This window comes from Bemisia tabaci, chromosome 2 (genome assembly GCF_918797505.1).
Source record: "Bemisia tabaci chromosome 2, PGI_BMITA_v3".
In the NCBI taxonomy this organism is placed as follows: domain Eukaryota; kingdom Metazoa; phylum Arthropoda; class Insecta; order Hemiptera; family Aleyrodidae; genus Bemisia; species Bemisia tabaci.
This window is the reverse complement of record NC_092794.1, coordinates 40,100,255-40,125,262: the sequence shown is the minus strand read 5'-3', so window position 1 is coordinate 40,125,262 and position 25,008 is coordinate 40,100,255. Positions and strand designations below refer to the sequence as shown.

General features: G+C 38.9%; 1 protein-coding gene across 1 annotated transcript in view; it reads right to left on the bottom strand.

Moving 5' to 3' along the window:
* Positions 1–25,008, bottom strand: part of LOC109037293 (dynein beta chain, ciliary) — a 684,333-nt gene that overhangs the window by 606,468 nt on the left and 52,857 nt on the right. The window contains exons 6-7 of the mRNA XM_072296415.1: positions 18,850–19,074; positions 15,657–15,883 (exon numbers count right to left, since the gene is read on the bottom strand). Coding sequence (XP_072152516.1) covers positions 15,657–15,883; positions 18,850–19,074 — 452 coding nt within the window. The remainder of the gene's footprint in view (positions 1–15,656; positions 15,884–18,849; positions 19,075–25,008) is intronic.

Here is a 25,008-nt window from a genome sequence, read left to right as displayed (position 1 = left end):
TTCTAGAGAAGATGGAGAAATGAGTTGAAATAAAATGATTTCAGGGCAGCCTTCGAAAGAATTCCTCCAGAACTAATCTCTGGTTGAGTCATATGAAGTGGTAAAACTTCGAACCTCTTTGCCTGAATTTGATTTTGATGCGACTTGGTACCTTCCTAAAAAATACAGTCCATTTCATGGATATATTGGATCCGCAGTGACTGTTATGAAAAACCAAGGCGGATAAAGAATGAAAATATATTTTGAGGTTAGCTTTAATGAAAAATAAACAATTGTGTTCTGCCGCTGAGCGGAGATGTGAATTGATTTCTCAGTTGTTATCAAGAGTGGCGGTAGCCACCCCCGGTCGAGGAAAATGACGTCCTACTAAAGTCCCGATAACAAACGGGTGGCCGACACTCTTAGTCACAGGCAACTCCCTTAATCTGAAAATTGATTCGATTTAGAATGGAATTCAGAGCAAACGGCGGCACGGATTCCAACGATCTTGGTGTCTATGGACGCAGCTAAGTTAGCCGGATGGCGTTTAAGGGTTTCATTAAGATCCATTGAGTTTTCAAAAAGTTATAAGCACTTAATGACCCAAAACAAGGAAAATTTTACTTTTTACTTTGCCGGGAAATTTGAATTTCAAGAATCCAGGGTCCTGAGAAAGTCACTCAAACTCCGCGATAACGGTAAACCTTAGACCCATAAAAGTGGGTACCTAAAGAATCGCCATGTTACCGTGTGTGCCGCTTTTGACTTTATTTTAACATTCCAAATGTTTTAGAAGAGAAATTACGTAAAAACGACTAAACTGACTGCCGACCTCCCCGTCAAGACCACCTTTCACAGCAGATTTCTCGCTTACACGTTGGCCGATTCCAGTGAAACCTACAAAGGATCAAGGTTGAGGATATGAGGATTTCATTTCTACCACATTTAATAGGGCTTCATCGCACGGATAATTCAGCATCGGCTAATATCTTTCACAATTTTAGCTGTAATCTTTTGAATTTAGAAAAAAACCGGTAGTGGTTCAATCAATGCTATTGGTTGATTCCGTTCAGTTCATTCAGCCAGTTCAGCTCGAGTTTCGGGAACGAAATTCCCCTGGTCGGTCCGTCGGTACGGTCGTTACCAGCCTCCAACTAGTTGTGAATAGATTTTCCTAATTTGGATAAGAGTTTAATTCTTTGTAGATGCTAACTACTATATTTACATACTCATATTATTACGTCTCACGTGTTCTACTGGAGCCCGATATACTATTACCTTAGTTTCTCTTAAAATGATCAAGTGGTATCTTTATTTTATTGAACGAAAATGTGACAAATTTTTAAGTGAGGTTATGTCGTCATGTTTATGTCAGTACCTGACCTAAGCGATAGATGTAATTCAGGTAAATTACGTTAACGAAATTACACCGAAATTGTGCCGAACTCTCCAAAGGAAGCAGCATTTACATCACAGAATGTATTCTCACTACTAAGTAAAGTCTAAAAATTACTGGAATATGAGCCTCGGCCTTCACATGCGACTGTCACTGAACTTCGACCAAAATTTATTCGCTCTATATCTTGCCATCAACCTATGTGCTCTGGAGTGATTATGCTTCTCTGAAGTGTATGTTTTTTACATTAAGAACATGTTTCCTTCATGATTTATCTTGGAATCCTCCTATCTCTTCTACCGTTCTTGTTACGCGTGGCTTGCGAACCTGAGTATGTGAGGCACAATTCCATCCCTTTTCGGAACAGTTCAATCATAGGTCAACTTAATGTCACATAATCAAAGGTCTTTGACTGTGAGCATTTGCTCAAATTGGTTTCTTCTGAGTCCCTTTGATTTTGCGTCAGGAGTTGTTAGAAACTTCATTTTGCCCAACAACGTATAACAAGGTCTTTAATGAAAGGTATGTACCCGTTCTATTCTCATAATTTCATAAGTTGATGATAAAAATACAATGAAGGCTTCATTTTCTTGCATCGATTACTGTGTGAAATGGGTGCGTCCATTCTTCCTCTGTTCAAAAGCGTAACAGAATAAATTGCTTATCTGTTACGAGGACTACAGTAGTAAGATACGTAGGTACGTGTTCCTGCCTAGTTCCATTGGAATAAGTGTGATCGTGTTAATCAAGGCTAAATACAATTAGACCCCGTGGTATCAATGTAATCATAAATGCCTCTCCACTCTTACCAACTAGGTGCGGCATATCCTCCGATCAAGAGATGGAGATTGCCGTCTCAGTAGGTACGAGGGTGAGCCTACGAACCCAGGTATGGTGACCGTAAGTACCGCTTTGGCCTCTCACATTCAGATGAGCCTTTTTTTCTAATGAACTCATGCCAATACTTAGATCTCCAGACTTATTTACTGCATTAAGAACACATAATATAATAAATTAAATAGGTCAAGTCAGTTGTCAATCTTTATACCAAGTGCAGGTACCAACATAATTTTTTGTCATTGGGTGGACAAAGGACACTAGCTGCAATGCAGCGATTCATAGATTCAATTGTTCCCAACCGATCCGCGATTTGGCGTCACTCCTTTGGATAAAAAGATCACGATATTTCCATTATTATTAATTAAAAACATCATTTAATTTGACAACAGTTCTGTGTGCGTTTCCCATTGTCTGAAGTTCAGTAAAAATAAGGACTCAAGTGTGGTGGCCACATTCTTCGTGATGCAGTTACTTCTCAACCAATAAACACCTGCAGATTCGTTTCAGAATCAGCATTGGTGCGCTCTCTCGCGGCTAACGCCGAAACCCTAGTTTTCACTTTCACTTTTCTCCACTAGTAGCGCTCGCTCTACTTTCGTTTCGGTTCTCCGATTCGCTCTGAACCATAGAGTACAATAGAGTTGCAATGTACTGGAGCGCCGATGAAGTCAGTCCATTAACGGGCCTTTCCGAGCCGCTTGTGCTCCGAAAAGTGTGAACCAAGTGTGAACCCGACGGCAATTATCATCATTGTGGCTTATGGAGAAATCAAGAACTACTTGTGTTTTTTCGACATTTTTAATTCAAACATCATTAATTTTTGTAAATTTTGCTGCAAACTGATAGTTAAAGCCACAGTGAATCCATTAATGTATCATACTCTTGAATAATATTCCAAAAAGGAAGTAAATTGAGACTTAAACCAAGTGTGAACCGACAAGCATTTCTTATCACGGCGGCTTACGGGAAAAGCAACGACTGCTTGTGTTTTTTCGACATTTTTTAAGTCAATCGATATTAATTTGTGTAAATTTTGCTATAAATAGATGGTCAAAGCCATAATAAATGCATTCATGTATGTTACTCCTGGATTTTATTCATTTAGGGAATTAATTTCTAACTTATACAAAGTGTGAACCAAACCGGCATTTCTAACATGGTGGCTTATGGAGAAATCAACAACACTGCTTGTTTTTTTTCCGACGCTTCGGTTTTGCTAGCTCTTCGTATAGCCAGACCTTTAGGTACTTATTCACCCAAAAACGATCTGATATAAACTACAAAAACCCTCAAAAACATTTTTCGGGCAAAAAATCCGGTCGAGGAAATTGACGTGTCACTTCCTTTTAATCAAGTATAAGATAGGCAAAAACCTTTGATGAATTCCCAAGGTCCACTAAGACTAATAATCATCAAAAAGTTCCAAAAAAAATAAATCCCTTGCCAAAAATAAATAAAAAACCGATTTTGAGATAAATCCCTCGAATGAACTTGAAATCACAAAATCGGTCGAGGATGTCAACTGAGATTTTTCCTCCTTTAATTATGAGCTCCGCAACAAGCGTGACTCGCTTGTACCTTTTCATGCACGAGCCGCACGAATTCATCTCTTCTTCTCTCCTCTCCTTCCGTCCATGGACAGAGGTCCAAAATTTTTCGGATTTACTGACGCGACCGGCTGCGGCTCGGTGCGTAAACATGGGTGGATTATATACTAAGATTACACATAAGTCAGAGAGAAACACGTACAACCTGTCGACTTAAGTGGGGCTCATTCCGTGAAGGGACTCCACTCCTCCACTATAACAATTCCACGAATAATTTTGCGATTCAGAAATCCCCTCACTTGTCCGGACCTAACGTGTCTGTCGAAATGTCATCCAATGGCACAGATGTATTTTATACTTAACTGATAGAGTATATGAACAATTATTACTTACAACCTACCTACCGTCCAAAGCAAATGGGAAGCTCCCTTAAAAAAAAATTCATGTTTCAGATGAATCATGTTTCGAAAAAGTCTAATATGTGGTTATGGAAAAATGGGTCGACCGGTGAAATTGCAACCGACTTGAAGCCGACATCAGGGATGATAAGAAGGCGCCGATTCACTGAGAGCATCGAGCCGCAGCCGGTCGCGTCAGTAAATCCGAAAAATTTTGGACCTCTGTCCATGGACGGAAGGAGAGGAGAGAAGAAGAGATGAATTCGTGCGGCTCGTGCATGAAAAGGTACAAGCGAGTCACGCTTGTTGCGGAGCTCATAATTAAAGGAGGAAAAATCTCAGATGACATCCTCGACCGATTTTGTGATTTCAAGTTCATTCGAGGGATTTATCTCAAAATCGGTTTTTTATTTATTTTTGGCAAGGGATTTATTTTTTTTGGAACTTTTTGATGATTATTAGTCTTAGTGGACCTTGGGAATTCATCAAAGGTTTTTGCCTATCTTATACTTGATTAAAAGGAAGTGACACGTCAATTTCCTCGACCGGATTTTTTGCCCGAAAAATGTTTTTGAGGGTTTTTGTAGTTTATACGAAGTTAAACATATTACAGATGAGTTAGGTACCTGAGAAAAAATTGTCACCTTAAAATCTATGTGCCGCTGAAAGAAACCAAAATATTGAGCTTTGATACATACATGAGGTCCTGATTCTAATTAGGAGCGACTCATAGGTAGGTACACACTGTTACTATCCCATGTATTAAAACAATAGCACCGATATCGAGCGATCAAATGATGATTTGGATAATGTTGATGTTTCTTGATTTAACAAACTGATGATAAGAATCACTGTCAGACTAAAGTCCTCCGGTTTTGAACGCGAATTCTTGTCACGCAGCACGCCGCTCGAACGAACAGATTAGTTAAACAGCTACACTCTTGGACGAAGGAACACTGCTTTATTTGAAAGATTAATAGACCAGTAATGATGCTTTCGGATATGTTTAGTTTAATGATTAAAGAATTATAGTAACATGATACCTTGACTCACCCACCAGAGGATAGGGGTGTTCAAACGAATTCTTGCCGGAACACTATCGACATCGTCTCTTATTGAAACTGGCGGCAGTACCGACAGTGGCGATGATATCGACAAAAGCCGGCCTTATCGGAGTTTTGAGAGCTCGCACTTAATACATTGTTGCCCTGTGTGTAGGTTTATCAGATTGCCTGGCGCGGCGGCGCGTAAAATAGATGTACAAATGGCAACATCTTATTTTCGCCAGCTCCGAAAACTCTGATCGCTATCGGCAAGAGCGCTCTTATCGTAACTTTTTCTTAACGGAACTGTTTCGGTAGCTTACCGACAACCGATAGAACAGCCCTACCAGAGGATGGTGATATCAGTTTCTGTTGACATCAACAGCACTGACTGACTGAGAGTTAAGTTCTTCTGCCTTCAGAGAGCGCCACTGACGAGAATGAGCGGTGAATTTGAAATAGCAAAGCACTTGAGATAATCCATTTTTATCACTTTTAATTCGTAAACTAACTCGATACGACCGACTCGCGACGCCATTAGCATTTCAACTGAGACTGAAAAAGTAACGGACTTTTTTAAACGCACGTGATTCGTCACTGCACCTGCCTAAACAGTTTGTGACGGTATATGGCCAGTTTGGATTATAGTCGAACTAGTTCAGCTACTACCTAGAAGTGGTTTTGATACAACATAGACTTTTAGGTTTGTGATGAATCTAAAATGAGGTTTAGATAGCATATAAACTTGGTTATGCTAGGAGCTCAAAGATTTTGTTTCCTACTTCAAACAGTTTGCCTATTAGCCTAATCGCCGCTGAACTGACCAGTTCGGCTAAAATCTGACCCTTTTTTTTCAGTGTAATTTCTCCCAATTTTTCTCCGTTTTATAATTGAATTGCTTGTCACATTTTAAGGTCAATATATTTAATTGTAATTTATACATTTCTTTTTTTCCCCTTCACATTTTATTTTTTGCACGGGGAGGTCGAGGTTTTGTTGATTTCTTCGGATATCGAATACAGTAACTTCTCTGCTATTCAGCCGATTTTCATGAATGAGACCTCTTTTAATGCCTGTTTTAACGGAGAGTAAGGAAAAAATTGTTAAATACTCGCCAAATAATTTTTTTTTTTTTAAATTGAACAAATCCTAGCGTGACGGTTAAATGGTTAATGAAGCGTAAGTAATAGGGCCCCGGCGCACACTGTGGTATTGGACCTGAAAAGCTGGCCAAAACAATTTATCACCAGATATCGCCGAGTTTTAAAAATATTTTACAATCAGTACTTCTTCTTAAGTGATAATATGCACAAATTAACCACCTAACACATCATATGACAATTTGCGGAGAGTTTAAAGAGGGTGCAAGAAGCCCTCCAAAAAGCCTTTAAAAGGACGCAAAGTATCTGACTAAAGCGGTGCATTTAGACGAGTTTCTCCTTCACCTATGGTCTACTTTTCGAAATAAAGACTTTCTATTACCTCAGTTGTGGTTTTTTTTAAAAAAACAGCGTTTGTCACTTCAACATTTTTGACGAAACAGCCGATCTCTCACATTGAGGAGTAATTGTACATTTCTAAAAAAAATTAATATGAATCATTCTAGATTTTAGATTTTTGACAGTTTTGAATCAAAATTAGCGCTAGTATGAAAGTGCCGGGACCTCCTTATGATGATTTGAGGTTAAATTATAAGATGAAAATGAGTTTTATCATAATAAAAACCATTGCAAGGGCAGAAATGCACCTGTGAAAATGATTCATTTTGATGGGTTCCTTCCTAACCCATGGTCCACATCTCAAAGTGAGGGCACTTCACTGCAAAATTCGTAACAAAACCACATATCTCACTTTTACGAGGCTTCAAATGTGCCTCTCAGCGTAATTTCATGGTGCCAGAGGGCCACTTTTAAAGCCCCACCCCGCGGCCGCATGGACTCAAATTTGTCTGTCAAAGTAAAACATGGCATAAATATGTCTATACTCAAGGATAATGCACGAAGAGATTGTTAGATAACGGATTAAACACTTTTGAAAGACTTTAAAGTGACCCTCCCATCCGCTTTCAAATTATTTTTTTTATCCCTCTTTCTAGGGTGCAGGGGCCAGAGAAACAGGTTGCGTGACCAAATGTCACCCAATTTGGTACTAAATGGGTCAGAGTTGTTGGAAAAATACAGTTTCAGTCGTTAGTATTGACATAATTTTTCCCATTCATGTTTGTGAAAATCGCTCAAAAGTCCATCTTTAAGGTCAAAAATTTCAATTTCCTCAGTTTTCCTCAGTCTGTCACCCCTGAATCCTGAAAATACCCACTTTGGACTATAACATTCCGCCTTAAACTGCTTGAGCGCAGTTGAGCGCAAAAAGAAATCGGACCTTGAATTTCGAAAAAAACGTTTACTTTTACGTCACTTTTCAACCTCCTGTGAAAATCACTAAAAAAGGAAATTTCGAAAATACTGTGGTTAGTTGTGCAGAATATACCCCTAAGAATGTGTTGCATATCGCCGAAGTTCCCTTTTATGGCCGCACAGTTGAAGTAAACTGATCGACGAGTAGCGCGCCAAAACATATCAAAATAATCGCTGAGAATTAGGTAACTTCGTGGTCTCTTCGCGGGAAATTGAGCCACTCGAAAAATGGTACATACATGTCTACCAGGGTAAAAAACAGTGTAGATTTCGAATATCATATTGGTTTTCCGATAAAAAAAAATTTAAAATTGAGGTTTTGGCCAGGTTTTTCGGTCAAATACCACAGTGTGCGGCGGCTGCCGCGCAGGGAAACGGTCTATTGTTCCTAAAGACGGCGGGGCAGTGGTCTGGCGCGTGGGGAAGAGAGGGGTAACTGGATTCCTGTATGAGCCACGTTTAGCAAATGGTCTAAAGAGTCTCGAGGCTCATCACAGATTGCACATACGGCTGCCCTTCTGTTTTTATGAGAAATCAAGGATTTTTTATGTATTAATATTTCAATAATTAAATAATGGATCATTATTGTTTCTTTTGAATCATGGATTTTTTTGGTGGAGGGGGGGGGGGTTAAAGCACCATTTTATATGTTTTATTAACATATTAAGAATTACTTAATTTTATTATTGGAACTTTAAAGATACTTAGTTGAAAGGTAGTAAATGACACCTGAGCCTCATTAAAATTGCACTCACCGTTGAGCGCTTCTCTAATACCCACGTATTAGATCTTTCCACTTTGTTTTAATTTTATGCGTGAAAAAGCTGATTTAATAGGATTAAAATTAGTTGATTAAAATTGGTTCTAGAAATATAAATGCACCCAAAAATCACTAAAACATGTTGATTTTCACAAAGTTGAACTCATGATTGATTTGTAAAGTCAACGGGTGAATATATCATTTGGATTATCGAGTTTCTGAGATTTTTTACGGCAAATCGGATAATTTTAGGGATGCAGATGGCTTACTTTCAATTCACGAATGAAGAAAGTATTCGCGCATGGCTGAACTTCTTTGCATGAAAAGACGCTGGGGGTAACAAAATCAAGACTTATTTAATGCAATTAAATTTACATTAAGTCAATTTCTTTTTAATAACGTAGCTGGATTTACAACCGGTGATTCGGCTATTATAGCCCCAAAATATCGGTAAATTGACCTTGTTTTCCCGGAGTTAGACAGAATTTTTCCTATTTTGGCCTAAATTATTCAGTAGCCACTGTTCTTCAAAGCTCTGATAAGATTTTGCTTAAGGAGGGACAAAAGACTTAAACTCGTTTGAATGGCTTTCTACGTTCACAATCCACGGTCTCGTTAAGAAGTGTGGTTGATCTCGCAGTGTTGGATTGTGAATTCTCTTCATGTGCTGCTTACCAATATTAAAATCTCTGTAAATAAAAACTAATGAGGATGATATGTACGAGTAAATGGCGCGCTTTATCAACGCATTGTGCTGGGGCTCCATGTAGGTAATCGTAGCGAAGCTAATACACTGAAAAAAATAATCGGTGGGATTTACCAGAGTTTGGGTGTTATTTACCATACTGTCTACTTGATTTTTTACACAGTGAAGCTGCAGCATAGTTACCAATATACCGGTATGGTAAATAACACGATACGGCTGACACTATGCGACACAGTGCCAGTGTGGCGTTCCCGACTGACTAGTATGGTAATTTCAAGCATCCAGATGCTGCGACAAACCTTGTAGATTCTAAAATCCACTCATCTTATATTATTAAATGCTTTTGATGAAAGTCGTGGATATTTTACTTACATCTTACTTTTAGAAATTCCGTTACATACACAATCAATGGCAGTTAAAGACAGTTTCAACGAGAAATAGCAGATAATTGCTTCACTGATTTCAAGTAAATGATACCAAAACCATACTTGTTATTCGCGTTCAGGTATCATTTACAGACTAAATCAGATCCACGGAAAATTTAATTGCATATAATAAATAGATAGTTCAAAATATACCCACAAAAAGACACTACATGAAAATCCAATCGCACGGTTCACGGTGGGGCAGAAGCTGCCAAATTTTGCTTAAAGTTACAGTTAAACATCAATCCCACGCACATTTGTCTCTTCATCTGAGTATGTTGAGCTTCGAAAATTTTAACAAGAATATAGATATAGGTACCTACGAACGAAGTATTCAAAAATCACTTCTAGTCGATTATTTTCAAATTACTTCCGCACTTTTATGTTTTCGAAATGACTTTACACAGAACCGATATTCACTGGATTGCAGAACAACTTTGCGAAGGTTTTCAAATTTTCAGGATTCCTTCACTTTGCAAGCCAGATTCATTGTAGCAACTCCTAACCTCCAGAAATTGGTCGATACGAATAACGAAAAAATCTCAGAAAATGTATGTGGCAGATCAATATAGATAGATTCGAAGAGAAGACGGTAGCTTTAGGGACAATTCGAACACAAATTTGGGCAAATTACGCGTGGATTCACATGGATTAATATGGATCAATAAAACACAGCCACGGACTCCGACCCTCAACGTGATAAATTTATAACTGACAAACAGACAAACGAAAAATGGCGGACCACAGACCGCAGCGCAGTCAAGCGGGAGCTCTCACCACGCTGACTATACCAGTATGGTAAATTTAACCTACCAACACCATGACCAGTCGCATACAGATGCCTACAGATATCAAACGCAAGTGTTACCATGTTATTCCATACTTTTAACTCATCGTATGGTAAAAAATACCCAGCTGATGGTGAGAAATACCTAAACGATGGACAGACACACCTAACTGATATTTACAATCCGGGTATGGTAATTTTTATATCGAGTATGATTCTCACTTTCATCTAGATGCTTAAATCGACCATTATTTGGCTTTTTATCACCATATTTTTTTTTACTATACCATTATGGTCAATCCCACTTCCACTTTTTTTTCAGTGTAATAGCTAAGTAAACAACTAGACGTCGTGACCCTAGTGGAAGTGAACCTCATGCGGCGGGAGGTCTGCAGGTGGTTAACCTTCCGCAGCGGGGACTAACCTCATGCAACCTCAAGCAAGCACCCGTCGCATGGAGCTCGCATGGAGTTCACACCCTGTTCCAGGAAAAGCTGCATGAGGTGACGGGTACTACCTCCCGCGAAACCCAGTAACCTCCCGCCAACCTCCCGCGAACCTCCCGCAAGCCCTAATCACCTCAAGCAAGGGCCAGCAACCCCATGCAGCTCACTAATTACACTGCCTCTGCACACAGTGGGCAGTTCCAGATCAAAGGAAGGAGGAGTTGAGCTTAAAAATCAAATTTCTTTCTCAAAGAAGAGGAATTTACTAAAAAATTGAGTCAAAATTGCTCTAAAAATTAATGTGGTATTTGAATCATGTTAATCCACGGATTTCATCCTAAAGCTGGTCTCATTTCTGCGTTTAACACAGCCAGAAGTCAAGAAAATAAACTTCTAAGGCATAAATACATGTAATATACTTATGTCAAAAATCTGATGAGCCGTGAGATGCATGCCATCTTATGGAATCCAGGGCTCATCTGAAAATGGGCATGTGCTTTGGGCTGTTTTTTTTTTTTATTTTTTATTTTTTAAAGTCCTATTTAATTCTCTTTTGACAGTATTTGTCCACTCATAAATCCATATTTTAATAGAGCAAGGAAGTTAAAATTTCTGATGAGTCTTGAAATAAATGTGTTCATATGGAGCCCAGGGCTCATCTTAAAATGAACACGATGCCTTCATAAGAATATGGATCCGTGAGTCAACAAATGATCTCCAAAAGAAGAATAAACAGAATTATTCAATTGTATAAATAACATCATTCCAGCCTTGCGAGTCTGAAATGAGTTTCCTGAGTAAAAAATAAGAAACTTGATTTTTGGCTAGTTCCTCCTTCCAAATCGATCATGTGTTTTCAGTTGTGGGGAGAAAATTGGATAATAACTCAAATGAAAAGCTCCAACAATCTTGTTTTCAATGAGTAAACGTGGGCTCTCCTTTAAAATCAAGTGACCCAAGGCTTACTTCCCTCTCTTCACACAATTAGGCACCAGAGTTCAACATCTTTCATAAAGGTCACACTGATCATGTCAGTTGATGGAGCTTTGAAAGAAAGTCACGGTCCAAAATTCCCATCACAAATTTCCCTATCTCTTTCAGCATGCCAAGAAATAAATATTACCTGTACCTTTTCCACCCATGAACCTCCAGAAAATTCCAAGTCAAAGCAGTAGTTTTCACTTGCTTTCACAGTGAGCAGAAAAATTCCAGGTTCCAGGCACATACTTAATGATCAGCTGGCGATTTTCACAAAATCTGCACCATCACTGGAACTAAAAAATTTACAAATGAAATTTTCACAGTCTACCAGGGTTATACTCATTCACAATCGGTTTTACAAAATTTTTGAATTTTGAAAGATGATGCAATAATTCAAGTTAAACTGAGACTTTTTTTTAGATGCAAGCACTTAATTTAGCTTAGTTAACAATCATAGATAATGCGCTGTTGAGTTATTTTCTCCTCGTGAAATACCCATGAATATGCATGAGGAAACCAGATAAGGACCACATATTCTCATTGATTTTAATTTTCAGCACCTGTTTATTTAGTTGAATTTTTTTCTATGTATTTTGTGGGTCTAATTTGAGCTCAAAAACAAATCAAAACCAAGAGTTAAAAACATGAGAGTCCAAGTCACTTTGAACGGTTCCTTTGTTTTCTCATCAACTCTTCCTTCATTCATGTGACGGCAGACGGAAAAGGCTCCAGGTTGATATGATTCGACTTAGCCTCTCGTAAGATTTTTGATCGCATTGAAAAAACTCTCAGATCCCTCCGCAGCTCACAAGCAGTGCCTGAAGAAGAACCTTTAAAGTGACCAAACTTCTAAAAATGCATAAGTAAGTAATCTCTCATTCTCTCTGTAATTTCATAACATACTGGTAGGTATCAAATCAGTGCACATCATTCTAAATTGCCTCACTTTGAAAGTGCATTACTTCAATGTAATTGAACTGACTTTTGCATGCAAGTAGATTGAGATCAAAGGCTCAGAAAATTCAAATGGATCCCTCATTGCCATACTCCCTCGATCAGAGCGGATGTTTTTCATTAAAACTGGAGATAATACAATTCATACCTCACACTTCACTCAGCAACAGGGCTTTCCTCCTGCGTACCACAAGACCGATCGGCGTCGAAAAATAATACGAACTGAATCTCAAGTCCAATATCACATAGTTAGCACTCATTTTCATCAATTCACGAATAAATCCCTCTAGTTTTTATGAAAGTATTCACATGATGCAACTGTATCAAACTGTACCTAGTACTCTTGTAAACATTGCGACGATGTGAGGAATCATAGGTTAGAATATAGAGCTGCCACATCGTGTGAAAAAACATACGAAATTCCATTCGCTTAGCATCTCGTACCGCGATCATTTCGAACGGCAAGGCAACCGCGAGCCAGTGACGTATGATTCGACCGACTCTAGGTTTTTCGCGTATTTGCCAAGTTGAGGAGAAAAAAATGCAAATTTCGCCGTTCATAGGGATTGGTGAAAGTCGATTATTTATTAATCTTGATTATAATTATTGATTATGATCATCATACTTGTGCGAAGAACGCATTTTTCCTCTGAATTTGACGTCGGACGTATTTTTCTTATCGTATAAATGATATAGGAGGGTAAATCTTGAAACATCGCATTGATGATGCGTGATTATGAATTTCGGCCATCGAATTATTAATCTTTTCCTTTACCATCGCATTTATTACTTTTTTTCCTCTCCCTCAATATACTTGCATGCAAAAGTCAGTTCAATTACATTGAAGTAATGCACTTTCAAAGTGAGGCAATTTAGAATGATGTGCACTGATTTGATACCTACTAGTATGTTATGAAATTACAGAGAGAATGAGAGATTACTTACTTATGCATTTTTAGAAGTTTGGTCACTTTAAAGTTTCTTCTTCAGGCACTGCTTGTGAGCTGCGGAGGGATCTGAGAGTTTTTTCAATGCGATCAAAAATCTTACGAGAGGCTAAGTCGAATCATATCAACCTGGAGCCTTTTCCGTCTGCCGTCACATGAATAAAGGAAGAGTTGATGAGAAAACAAAGGAACCGTTCAAAGTGACTTGGACTCTCATGTTTTTAACTCTTGGTTTTAATTTGTTTTTGAGCTCAAATTAGACCCACAAAATACATAGAAAAAAATTCAACTAAATAAACAGGTGCTGAAAATTAAAATCAATGAGAATATGTGGTCCTTATCTGGTTTCCTCATGCATATTCATGGGTATTTCACGAGGAGAAAATAACTCAACAGCGCATTATCTATGATTGTTAACTAAGCTAAATTAAGTGCTTGCATCTAAAAAAAAGTCTCAGTTTAACTTGAATTATTGCATCATCTTTCAAAATTCAAAAATTTTGTAAAACCGATTGTGAATGAGTATAACCCTGGTAGACTGTGAAAATTTCATTTGTAAATTTTTTAGTTCCAGTGATGGTGCAGATTTTGTGAAAATCGCCAGCTGATCATTAAGTATGTGCCTGGAACCTGGAATTTTTCTGCTCACTGTGAAAGCAAGTGAAAACTACTGCTTTGACTTGGAATTTTCTGGAGGTTCATGGGTGGAAAAGGTACAGGTAATATTTATTTCTTGGCATGCTGAAAGGGATAGGGAAATTTGTGATGGGAATTTTGGACCGTGACTTTCTTTCAAAGCTCCATCAACTGACATGATCAGTGACCTTTATGAAAGATGTTGAACTCTGGTGCCTAATTGTGTGAAGAGAGGGAAGTAAGCCTTGGGTCACTTGATTTTAAAGGAGAGCCCACGTTTACTCATTGAAAACAAGATTGTTGGAGCTTTTCATTTGAGTTATTATCCAATTTTCTCCCCACAACTGAAAACACATGATCGATTTGGAAGGAGGAACTAGCCAAAAATCAAGTTTCTTATTTTTTACTCAGGAAACTCATTTCAGACTCGCAAGGCTGGAATGATGTTATTTATACAATTGAATAATTCTGTTTATTCTTCTTTTGGAGATCATTTGTTGACTCACGGATCCATATTCTTATGAAGGCATCGTGTTCATTTTAAGATGAGCCCTGGGCTCCATATGAACACATTTATTTCAAGACTCATCAGAAATTTTAACTTCCTTGCTCTATTAAAATATGGATTTATGAGTGGACAAATACTGTCAAAAGAGAATTAAATAGGACTTTAAAAAATAAAAAATAAAAAAAAAAAACAGCCCAAAGCACATGCCCATTTTCAGATGAGCCCTGGATTCCATAAGATGGCATGCATCTCACGGCTCATCAGATTTTTGACATAAGTATATTACATGTATTTATGCCTTAGAAGTTTATTTTCTTGACTTCTGGCTGTGTTAAACGCAGAAATGAGACCAGCTTTAGGATGAAATCCGTGGATTAACATGATTCAAATACCACATTAATTTTTAGAGCAATTTTGACTCAATTTTTTAGTAAATTCCTCTTCTTTGAGAAAGAAATTTGATTTTTAAGCTCAACTCCTCCTTCCTTTGATCTGGAACTGCCCACTGTGTGCAGAGGCAGTGTAATTAGTGAGCTGCATGGGGTTGCTGGCCCTTGCTTGAGGTGATTAGGGCTTGCGGGAGGTTCGCGGGAGGTTGGCGGGAGGTTACTGGGTTTCGCGGGAGGTAGTACCCGTCACCTCATGCAGCTTTTCCTGGAACAGGGTGTGAACTCCATGCGAGCCCATGCGACGGGTGCTTGCTTGAGGTTGCATGAGGTTAGTCCCCGCTGCGGAAGGTTAACCACCTGCAGACCTCCCGCCGCATGAGGTTCACTTCCACTGGGGGATACGTATAATGAAGACTCTGCTCTATGAGGAATCTGCGCGTCCTAACATTTTCAGGAAACTTATGTAGATATTAAGCTGGTTGACTGCCAAATTTACTTACCTGCTGACAGCTTCAGGGTTATCACTATTCGAAAGAATATCCAGCAAATCAGCCGAAGAAATGAAGTAGAATCGTGGGTAGATGCATCGTTTGGATTCTAAGTACTGAGCAAGAGCTTTTTCACATTTAGTCAGTTGAAATTTCACCCTTTCAAGACTTTCAACAAGATGGGGTCGATTGCAAGCATTCACCATGTTTGGAATTTTGTGGATATCACATAGCATAACCTGTGGATTAGATCCAGATCTACTCTTAATATCAATGTTGCTGTTTAAGTCGTATAAAAGCAGAAACTTACAGATTTAACCGAAGGTACCTTAAACTCAGGTACCTATGTTTTTTCCTAAGCGATGAAAAAGATCCGAGATAACTACATTCCAAAGATGAACGATGGCTTAAAATTGGAAGTCTAGCTCGAATAGAACTGCTGGAAAAACTATATTTTTTGAACATTCAACGGCAATTTTGTCCCAAAAATACCGGTTTTAGCATTTTGATCACTATATCCTTAATAATTAAAATGGTATCAAAACTTTAGATAAGGACTGTACACTTGATAGTGCAACACAATAGGTAGGTGGGTGAGTTCAAATACGCGTCTAATCTGGTGTCCCGAGCTGTTTTAATCGTCATAATCTGAGAAACATGGGCAGATCAAATTTTTTTCTCATTTTCCAAACTATTGTTGACTATTACACGCTATTTCCCACTTTATTTGGACTGAAATAAAAATTTAGGAGAACTTTTAATGTACAAATTGCCTACATTTGTCCCAAATTTGCGTGTCCCCCGTGCCTGGTTCTTGACTTTAAATCGATGTTGCAGCATAACCAGAGTGATTATTTAAGAAAACTTTATCGGAGATGATAGGTAATGCTTTTGAATTTGAGAAAAAACATATGTCAATTTCTATTTTGCTCCATCAGTAACTTTTTCATGCGCTAGACTCATTGTCCCGAGCAACAGTCAGCAACAGTCAGGAGAGACATGGCAACGATGTAATAAAGTAAATGATTGCCGTAACGCTGAGGTTTTTCCAAAAAACGACTTTTTTTGTTTCGATTGAATAGTTCACACGTCGCAGATGGCAAAAATTCTGAAATTCGCAAATTTTTGTGCAAGATTAACGCCATTAACGATGCCAAACAAAATGCTATACACGATAACTAACGGGGCGTCAAGCATTAACACACACACTAATATCAGCTCGTAAAATACTTTCGAAGTGTGCGTTAGGGAAAATTTTTTCTTATTCCGATACTCTCGGATGTGCTACTAAATATTCCGTGAAAAAAAACACCAAAATTGTCTTTACTGTTAGGGATAAGCTTAAAAAACAGCTTACTTCCATCCTGTCCCGTTCCATCCTGTCCCATACGTTTCCATCCTGTCCCGTGTCCCAGTTTAGTGGGACAGAGTGGAAAACTGTTACAACTGAGACTTGCTTGTTTAAGCCCTGTAGGCGCTCTTTTCTACCGATTTAAGTAAAACTTGGCATCCGGAGGTATTTTTAAATGGGGAACTCGAATTTTTAGTCAAATTTTGAAAATTCGGAAATCCAAGATGGCGGACATGACCTAAAATGCTATCGCAGCGCCTAATCAACGGAGACTTGTTTGTTTAAGCCCTGTAGGCGCACTTTTCGACCGATTTAAGTGAAACTTGATACACGGGGGTATATTTCAATGGAAAACTTGAATTTTTAGTCGAATTTTCGAAATTCGAAAATCCAAGATGGCGGACATGACCTAAAATGCTATCTCAGCGCCTAATCAATCGATTTACGCGAAACTTGGTACCCGAGGATATTTTCGAATGGGAAACTTGAATTTTTAGTCGAATTTTCAAAATTCGAAAATCCAAGATGGCGGATGTGGCCTAAAATGCTATCTCAGCACGTAATCAGTCGATTAAAGTGAAACTTGGTACCCGGGGGTATTTTTCAATGGGGACCTTGAATTTTTAGTCGAATTTTCAAAATTCAAAAATCCAAGATGGCGGACATGGCCTAAAATGCTATCTCAGCGCCTAATCAAGCGATTTACGCGAAACTTGGTACCCGCGGGTATTTTTGAATGGGGAACTTGAATTTTAGTCAAATTTCCAATATTCGAAAATCTAAGATGATGGCCGTGGCTTAAAACACTACCTTGGTGACTAATTAATTGATTTTAATAAAACTGGACCGGAAAACCTTGGTATTTGGAAAAGAAAGGAAATTTTAATAGGGGTGCAATAGGGTTTCTCATGTTTCTTAGGCTACGAAATCGAAAAATTCCTGGGTTTTTTCCATCGTGCACAGATTCTCCCGGAAAATTGACTCTACTGGAAAAGCTAGATTCTTAAGGAAAATTCCGATTTCTCCGGAAAAATTCCGAACTTTCCCGGGATACATCGCACTGATACAGGTAAACGGAATTGATCTGCGGAATCAGCGCCAAAAATCTACTCCGAAACCGTTGGTAAATCTTCGGAAAATCAAAAAAAAAAAAAAAAAAAAAAAGGTTGACCAGTGTAATTGATATGTTAATGCAATTCCTCAAAATTTTCCTGGCTTTACCTCCACTTCAGCGAGTACACGCCCACTTGAAGTTTTAGAATTCGATGTTTTTGATCAATTTTGTACTGCAATATTCCAAGAAATAAAATCTTCTTCTCGTGTTAAAGGAAAACAGTAGGCATTTCGATAAGCAGACAAAACTGTCTAAAAGACAAGCAGAATAAGCTCCAGATAGGTATCTTTCATGACGGATGATTTTTCTCAATTTATTTGGTTCTGCAAGATATGAAAGGGTTACATGTTTTCAATTATGCTTTAATATAATGCTCGTCGATGTTTTTATGACAATTGTGTTCAATTTTCAATTAAAAGTATCATATGTCACCTCTGAGACGGGAATTCGGGAAATCAGGCAAAATTAGAGCAAATTTTGGGAAGTGATACACTTGACAGTGGAAAGTCGGGTTAAAGCCCAACTATTAAGCTCGACGAGCTATATTTCTGAAGTCTACACCTATTGATAGTCAAAATAAAGTTTGGTTTGCCCAAAAATTCACAAACAAATTTTGGGAGGAAAGAGAACCTGGACTTTGACCCTTATTTGAATTCACCCAGGTATAGGTACTAAAGGACTACTCATTTTCAATTGTATTTAAGATAAATATAAATTAGGTGCATTTTAAATGATATGACCTTGAATTCTTGATCAGTTGCGTCAAATCTGGCAGAGTCAGCGGGTAGTTGTCGTCGAATGTCTTCCGAACCTGTGAAAATAGACTCTAAGTGGATCCACGTCCTCTGTACTTCTAACCATAAATTCACGACTTGATCAACTTTTCCCAATTTTTTCTGCCATTTTGAAACTTCATCTTGGAAATACTCGACAAACTTTGAACTCATCATATTCTGCAACTGAACCTAAAACCAAAAACACGTACGTTGGGTAAGATTCCGAAATAGCACAAGATGCACTGAATCGCAATTACATGGTCAAATTATTTGTGGAGTAACGAAGCCGTGTGAAAATTGTTAATTTGAAGCATTGGGTGAAAAAAGGGCAATTTCTTGGTCGCGGTGTCTCAGGATCTCCGTTAACCTTTCATCCACTTCAATTAAGGGAAAATGCATGGAAATCGTTTAGGCTTTACTGGATTTTCCATATGATTTTGCAATGCTAAGAACTAAAAATGTCAGATAATTCGCCAAATAGTTTCCTCTATGAAATATAAATCAGCAGTGGAGATTCTGAAACACGACAACCAAGAATTACCTTCTCTACACTAGACGCATCTATTCTTAATGAAAGGGGCTCCCTTTACTCTTTATAGCAGTAAAATTGAAACAAATTGTGACTTTCCTCTGTATTTTCAAGGAGCGCGGGAAGCTTTGAGCCGGTTCCAGTCCCACAAAATCCGGCACCTTCTTTACTGTGATTACGTATGAGTGTCAAAAGAGAGCATGCCATGTCTCTGGCCGGTCAGCCCCATATTTGAGGGGCCAGCCCCCCCCCCCCCCCTCCAAACTTTTAAGCGGAAAATCGGTTTTAATTTTGTGGCACCGTGCATTTTGCTCGTAGATGGTTGAATTGTAGATTTCGAGAGTAAAACGTTGCGCTCTTCCCAGTTCCGCCATCAAAATTGATATCGGAGCAATGATATTGTGGGAGGGGGGTTGTATTTTTAGGCAGTTTTATGGGGTTTCCATGTTTGAAACTAAAGTGCGAACGCAACGACCACAGATGTGAATTCTACGAAGAAAATTACACAAGGATTACTTGGTTAACCTGTGCTCGGCAGCGAATTTCTCTAGACAAAACTGACCCATTAATACGTGTTTACTTAAAAGTTTCTGAGATAGGCATGTCACGGGTACAACCCAAGCTCGTGTCTTTACAATTTTTACATAAAATTCGCTTGAAGTTAACCCTTTTGATATTATCTGAAACTTGAAGTAACTCAAGTGAGTACCCAGAAAGTTGAATCCTGCTCAAAGACAAATCTATATAAATAAAATCGTTGGGGGTTTCACTGTAACGCTTATTTCTGGAGTTCTACCGGACCGATTTCGACGATGCTTGACTCTGGTTAAAGCCCTTGACGTCCCGATGTCCGCAAAATTTTCAGACTTCCAAATTTTTCAGCCTCTTACGCTTAAGACGCTTTTAAAGCCAAATCCACCCCCCTCCGACCTTAAGTTTCCGAGAGTTGCGGTATGTTTCCGTTGTAACGCCTAATTTGAGAGATCTACCGGGGCGATTTTTACGATTTTTGGGTCGACCGCAAGCTCCTAGCTTCTAGATGCTCGCAAAATTGTCAGACTTCCAAATTTTTCAGACTCTTCTTCCTAAGACGCTCTTAAAGCCAAATCCACCCCCCTCCGGCCTTAAGTTCCCGGGAATTGGTTATGTTCCTGTTGTAACGCCTATTTTGAGAGATCTACCGGGGCGATTTTTACGATTTTTGGGTCGATTGAAAGCTTCTAGCTCCTAGATGCTCGCAAAACTATGAGAATTTCCAATTTTTCAGCCATATCTGTGTAAACCGCTGAGAGATGCAAATAGACCCCTCTCCATATTACTACTACACAGCCTTCACCCAACGCCGAAGGTCAAACTCGGACTCAGTCTCAGCACTGCTCTGTCTGAATAATAGGAAGCCGCCCCAGATACGTGGTTCCATAAAACTGTCGAAGCGGTGCGATGACATGGGTTTTCCCGTCCTTTTGTGTAACAACCCTCGAGCCCGAGACTGCTCGCTACGGGATCGCAGCCCTATTGTCTCATATGCCAAACAAAATCTGACCCTCAAAATTTAAAGACAGTAAAAATGCAATTTTTTCTATCATTCGGAAATTGTTTTTACAGTGTATATTTTTCGATTCGCGGTGAAATTTTGAGCAGAATGGTGGTCAAACTAATGAAAAAACATGATTCTACGGTACACTAAGATCGATACCACAACTGCTGCATTTATAACTTGCTGAACGATATTTCCGTTACTTATCAACATATCACGACGAAATTTAGTTCATTGTAATATACTTTTTTAGCAGAGCGTAAATTTACTGAGAAAGTTGAAATCGAACCCGATGAGAGAAATTTCATCAATTTTTTTTGGAGCTCCACTAGGCCGAGCAGGAAGGGAAAAAAGGATGACGAATTGAGATCTATTGCTGCCGCCTGGTCTCCTGACTGTCCAGGCCCAGCTGTTCTTGAACGCTTTGACGAGATTTTGTCGGCAGACGAGTCAAAACATGATTTTCCGACCAGGGAGCGACATCCAAACCTCGCGCTTATCCTCTCATTGTATTTTTATTGGAGTTATGTCCGAATACTTTGAAGAAAACCGAAAATGGTCTCTTTTTTAAAGCGTAGTGTTTGCAATTCTGCCCTGCTAAGGAAGAACGACATATGAACATTCGGGAGTTGCCAAATTTTCTTCGATAAAATGTTTATTTTTGAGGAAAATTATGAATATTTTCCCCATGAAATTTTCAGACGTTTTAGATCAAATTAAAAACAAAAGTATCCAAAATTTTCAAAAATTTTCCTGAAATTTAGTGGTTTTCCAGGGGAAATTTGGCAACGTCTGAAGACTCATACGGCGTTCTTCCTTACCAATGCAGAATTATGTTTGTCCCTCCCGTTACCCCTACATCAGCTACCTTTATCGAAGAGCAAAGGAAAACCGTGGGAAAAAACAGGAAACAAAATGTTTTCAGGACTGAATTGCTTCCTTTGAATTGCTTCCTCTGAGTTGCTCCGAAAATCAGTCTATTCGTGTACGCTGCCAACTTAGCTGCATCCTGCATCTCGAGAGCAACACTGATTAGATTTCGAAATCTCGCGACTTTTTGAGAGGTTGCCCATCGCTCATCTGCTTTCGTCGGATACGTTCTTTTACGGTTATGTTAGTTGATCAATGGGTACTTAACAATATCTGCTCAATTTTTCTTTCTTTTTTCACGGAACAGTTCCGATTTGTGAGTGTCCGATATTGAGTGATACTATTTTGCCTCTGTATTCGCGAGATACGTTCTTTTGCGGCCGCGCCAGTCGATGAATGGATATTTAGCAATTTCTACTCATACTTTCTTTCCTTTCTTTTTTTACGGAATATCCTCGGTTTTTTAGTGTCCAACCCAGTGCGAGGCTATTGTACACCTGTTTTCGCCAGAAACGTTCTACACAATTTCTACTCATATTTTCTGGGTGCAAATGTGCGAGATTGTTGCGTCCTGTGCATGAAGTTTGTCTCTTTTTAGTGCGTATACTAATTAATGAGTCTAATAATTTACACATTCAAACAATTCACTCGAATTTTTTACGCAGAATGTTCCTTGAGTGAGTAGCTAACGACTAGGAGGAGTAACTCCAAATTTACATGTATTTTGCCGGTCAGTGCCGAGTAACCGAAAATCCTTCTTTTATAAGGTAATACGTTTTGTACCCCGTTCGTTCATACTTTTGCGCGAAATTCATTTGAAAATACATCCATTTATATGATGGCCAAATGCATGAGATGCTTTTTTTCATGTAACATTCGAAATTGTCTCTTTTCTTAAGTCCTAAACTTCTCTACTACTGGCGCCACCCGACGTATGATTGTTTAAGTCTGTAGCTTTGGCGTGGTGTTGGCTGGAGTCCTGGAGGACGCCAGTGAGCTACTCCTCCTGGCCAATACCAAGTGCGCAGGGCTTACATTGTCATATTCCGGAGGGACTTCGCCTTATTTAACTCATAGTTAATGCCCCCCCCCCCCCCCCCGAAGAAAAATCCCTTACAGGAAAACTATCCATAATGCTTCTTGGCAATTTCGCGTAATTTCGTTTTTCTTTTGAAAATTTACAAGGAAGATCATTACGGAACTGAAAACAGGTAAACTAATTTAGGAAGGAATGCCTCTCGTATTCATGTATTCAGAAGAGTTCTTATTGGATTACATTACTTTATCATCTTTTTGCATTTACGGCACGGAATACGGCTCGCTTGCGAGCCGTAAGTCACTCGCGAAGCGAGTGACCGGGGGTCCAGGGGGCGGAGCCCCCGGCTAGACGCGAGGCGAGCGAAGCGAGCTACAGCGGCTAGTAGTCAATAAAATAATTACATTACAGATGAATTGTTGCGGTAGGAATACTTTGATCTGGGCAATTTGCAGTCACATCTTGTACTGACGGTTCTGGACGCGCCTTGCGCGTCCGTCACGGCCAGCCAAGGGGCTGCGCCCCTTGGGCCCCTGATCACTCGCTGCGCGAGTGACATTCGGCTCGCTCCGCGAGCCATTTTTCTCAGTGATTGGACATTACATCACTAAGATGTATAAATTTTGGAAACTCAGGAGGCAAACATGATTTCGTCACAGAACCTTGTTGCCGGAGCATGTCATCATTTGCACATAAATAGTTGTGTGGAGATGAAGCGATGATGGGGATCGATCATTTCTTCAAAAACGCATTTGACTGGGACGTCATCCCATCGGGTGGACAGTCCATGGATCTCCTTCCGCGATTTGACTTGCTGAAGTAGCAAAAGTCCATATTCACCTCTCAAGAAGATTATCGGTGACGTAGGGGTCTAAAAACTGCTCAACGATAGTATAGTTCGAGTTCCGAATCGCAATGAGCCCACTCGTGTTTTTTTCTTATACTTTCATCGCAAGTAAATTTCTCTGATGTTTTTGTTTTATTCTCTCTGATTACATATTATTAATCATATCCTAATTTCATTTCCTTTCCCTTTCCTTTTTCCCTCTCTAGCATCTGCGTCCATTTACAATTATTATTTTAAAATAGCTTTCCCTTAGCATACAATTGATGTTTCAAACGGAATCAATTGTTTTAATGACATTTACAGCTAAATCATGGGTTTTCCCAGGGAGGCAGCCTCTCGTCCCTCCCGGACTCTATTATTGCCAGATAAATTGCTTTTTTAACACTTTCCTCAATTCAAGTCAATGTAAAATATTCACATTTATCGCACAATCTGGCAACCTCTCGAGTGAAATAGAAAAAGGTGGAATCGCTGAAAGTCTGAATCCCTTGAAGTTTATATTAATGAGATAAGGTACGCACTACCATATCCATTACAACTACGTGCATATCCTACGAGAAATTGAAATCTGCGGTCGTTTTGTTCATTCATCGAAGTTTCATAACGTAAAACCGCAAAGCAATTGTCGGAAAATGAGAAAAATAAAATAAACAAGCAGTAAACTCCAACACAATGTGTTGATAAGGCGCGTCATTGACCCGTATATCAACCTCTTTAGTTTTTAATTAGGTAAAGGGATTTTAATATAACTAAGCAGCAAAGAAGAGAATACACGATGAAAAACTAGTAGGTCAACCAGGCACCTCGACGAGACCGCGTTTTATGAACGTAGTAAACCATTCGAACGAGTTTAAGTTTATTTATCTATGATTCAAGCAACATTCAATTAGATTCTTGAAGAACAGAGGCTACTACACACTTTAAAGAGAAAATACCGTCGAATTCCTGGGAAATAAAGGTGACTCAAATGTGCTCTTGGGTTGTTATAGCCAAATCACCGGTAGTATACTCCGTTACATCACTGACAAAATTGAGTTGATATATTTGCAATAATATGTCTTGATTTTGTTATTTTCAGCATTTTTCTATGCAAAGAAGTTCAGCCATGTCCAATGCAAAATTCATTCGTAAATTGAAAGGAAGCAATGTATATCCCGAAAATCCTCTGATTTGCCTTAAAAAATCACAGGAAGTCTATAGACCGGATCAATATATCCACTCGTTGACTTTACAAATCGATTCCATGAGTAAAAATACAAGAAAGTCAACATGCTTTAGCTATTTTGAGTGTACCTATTTATTTT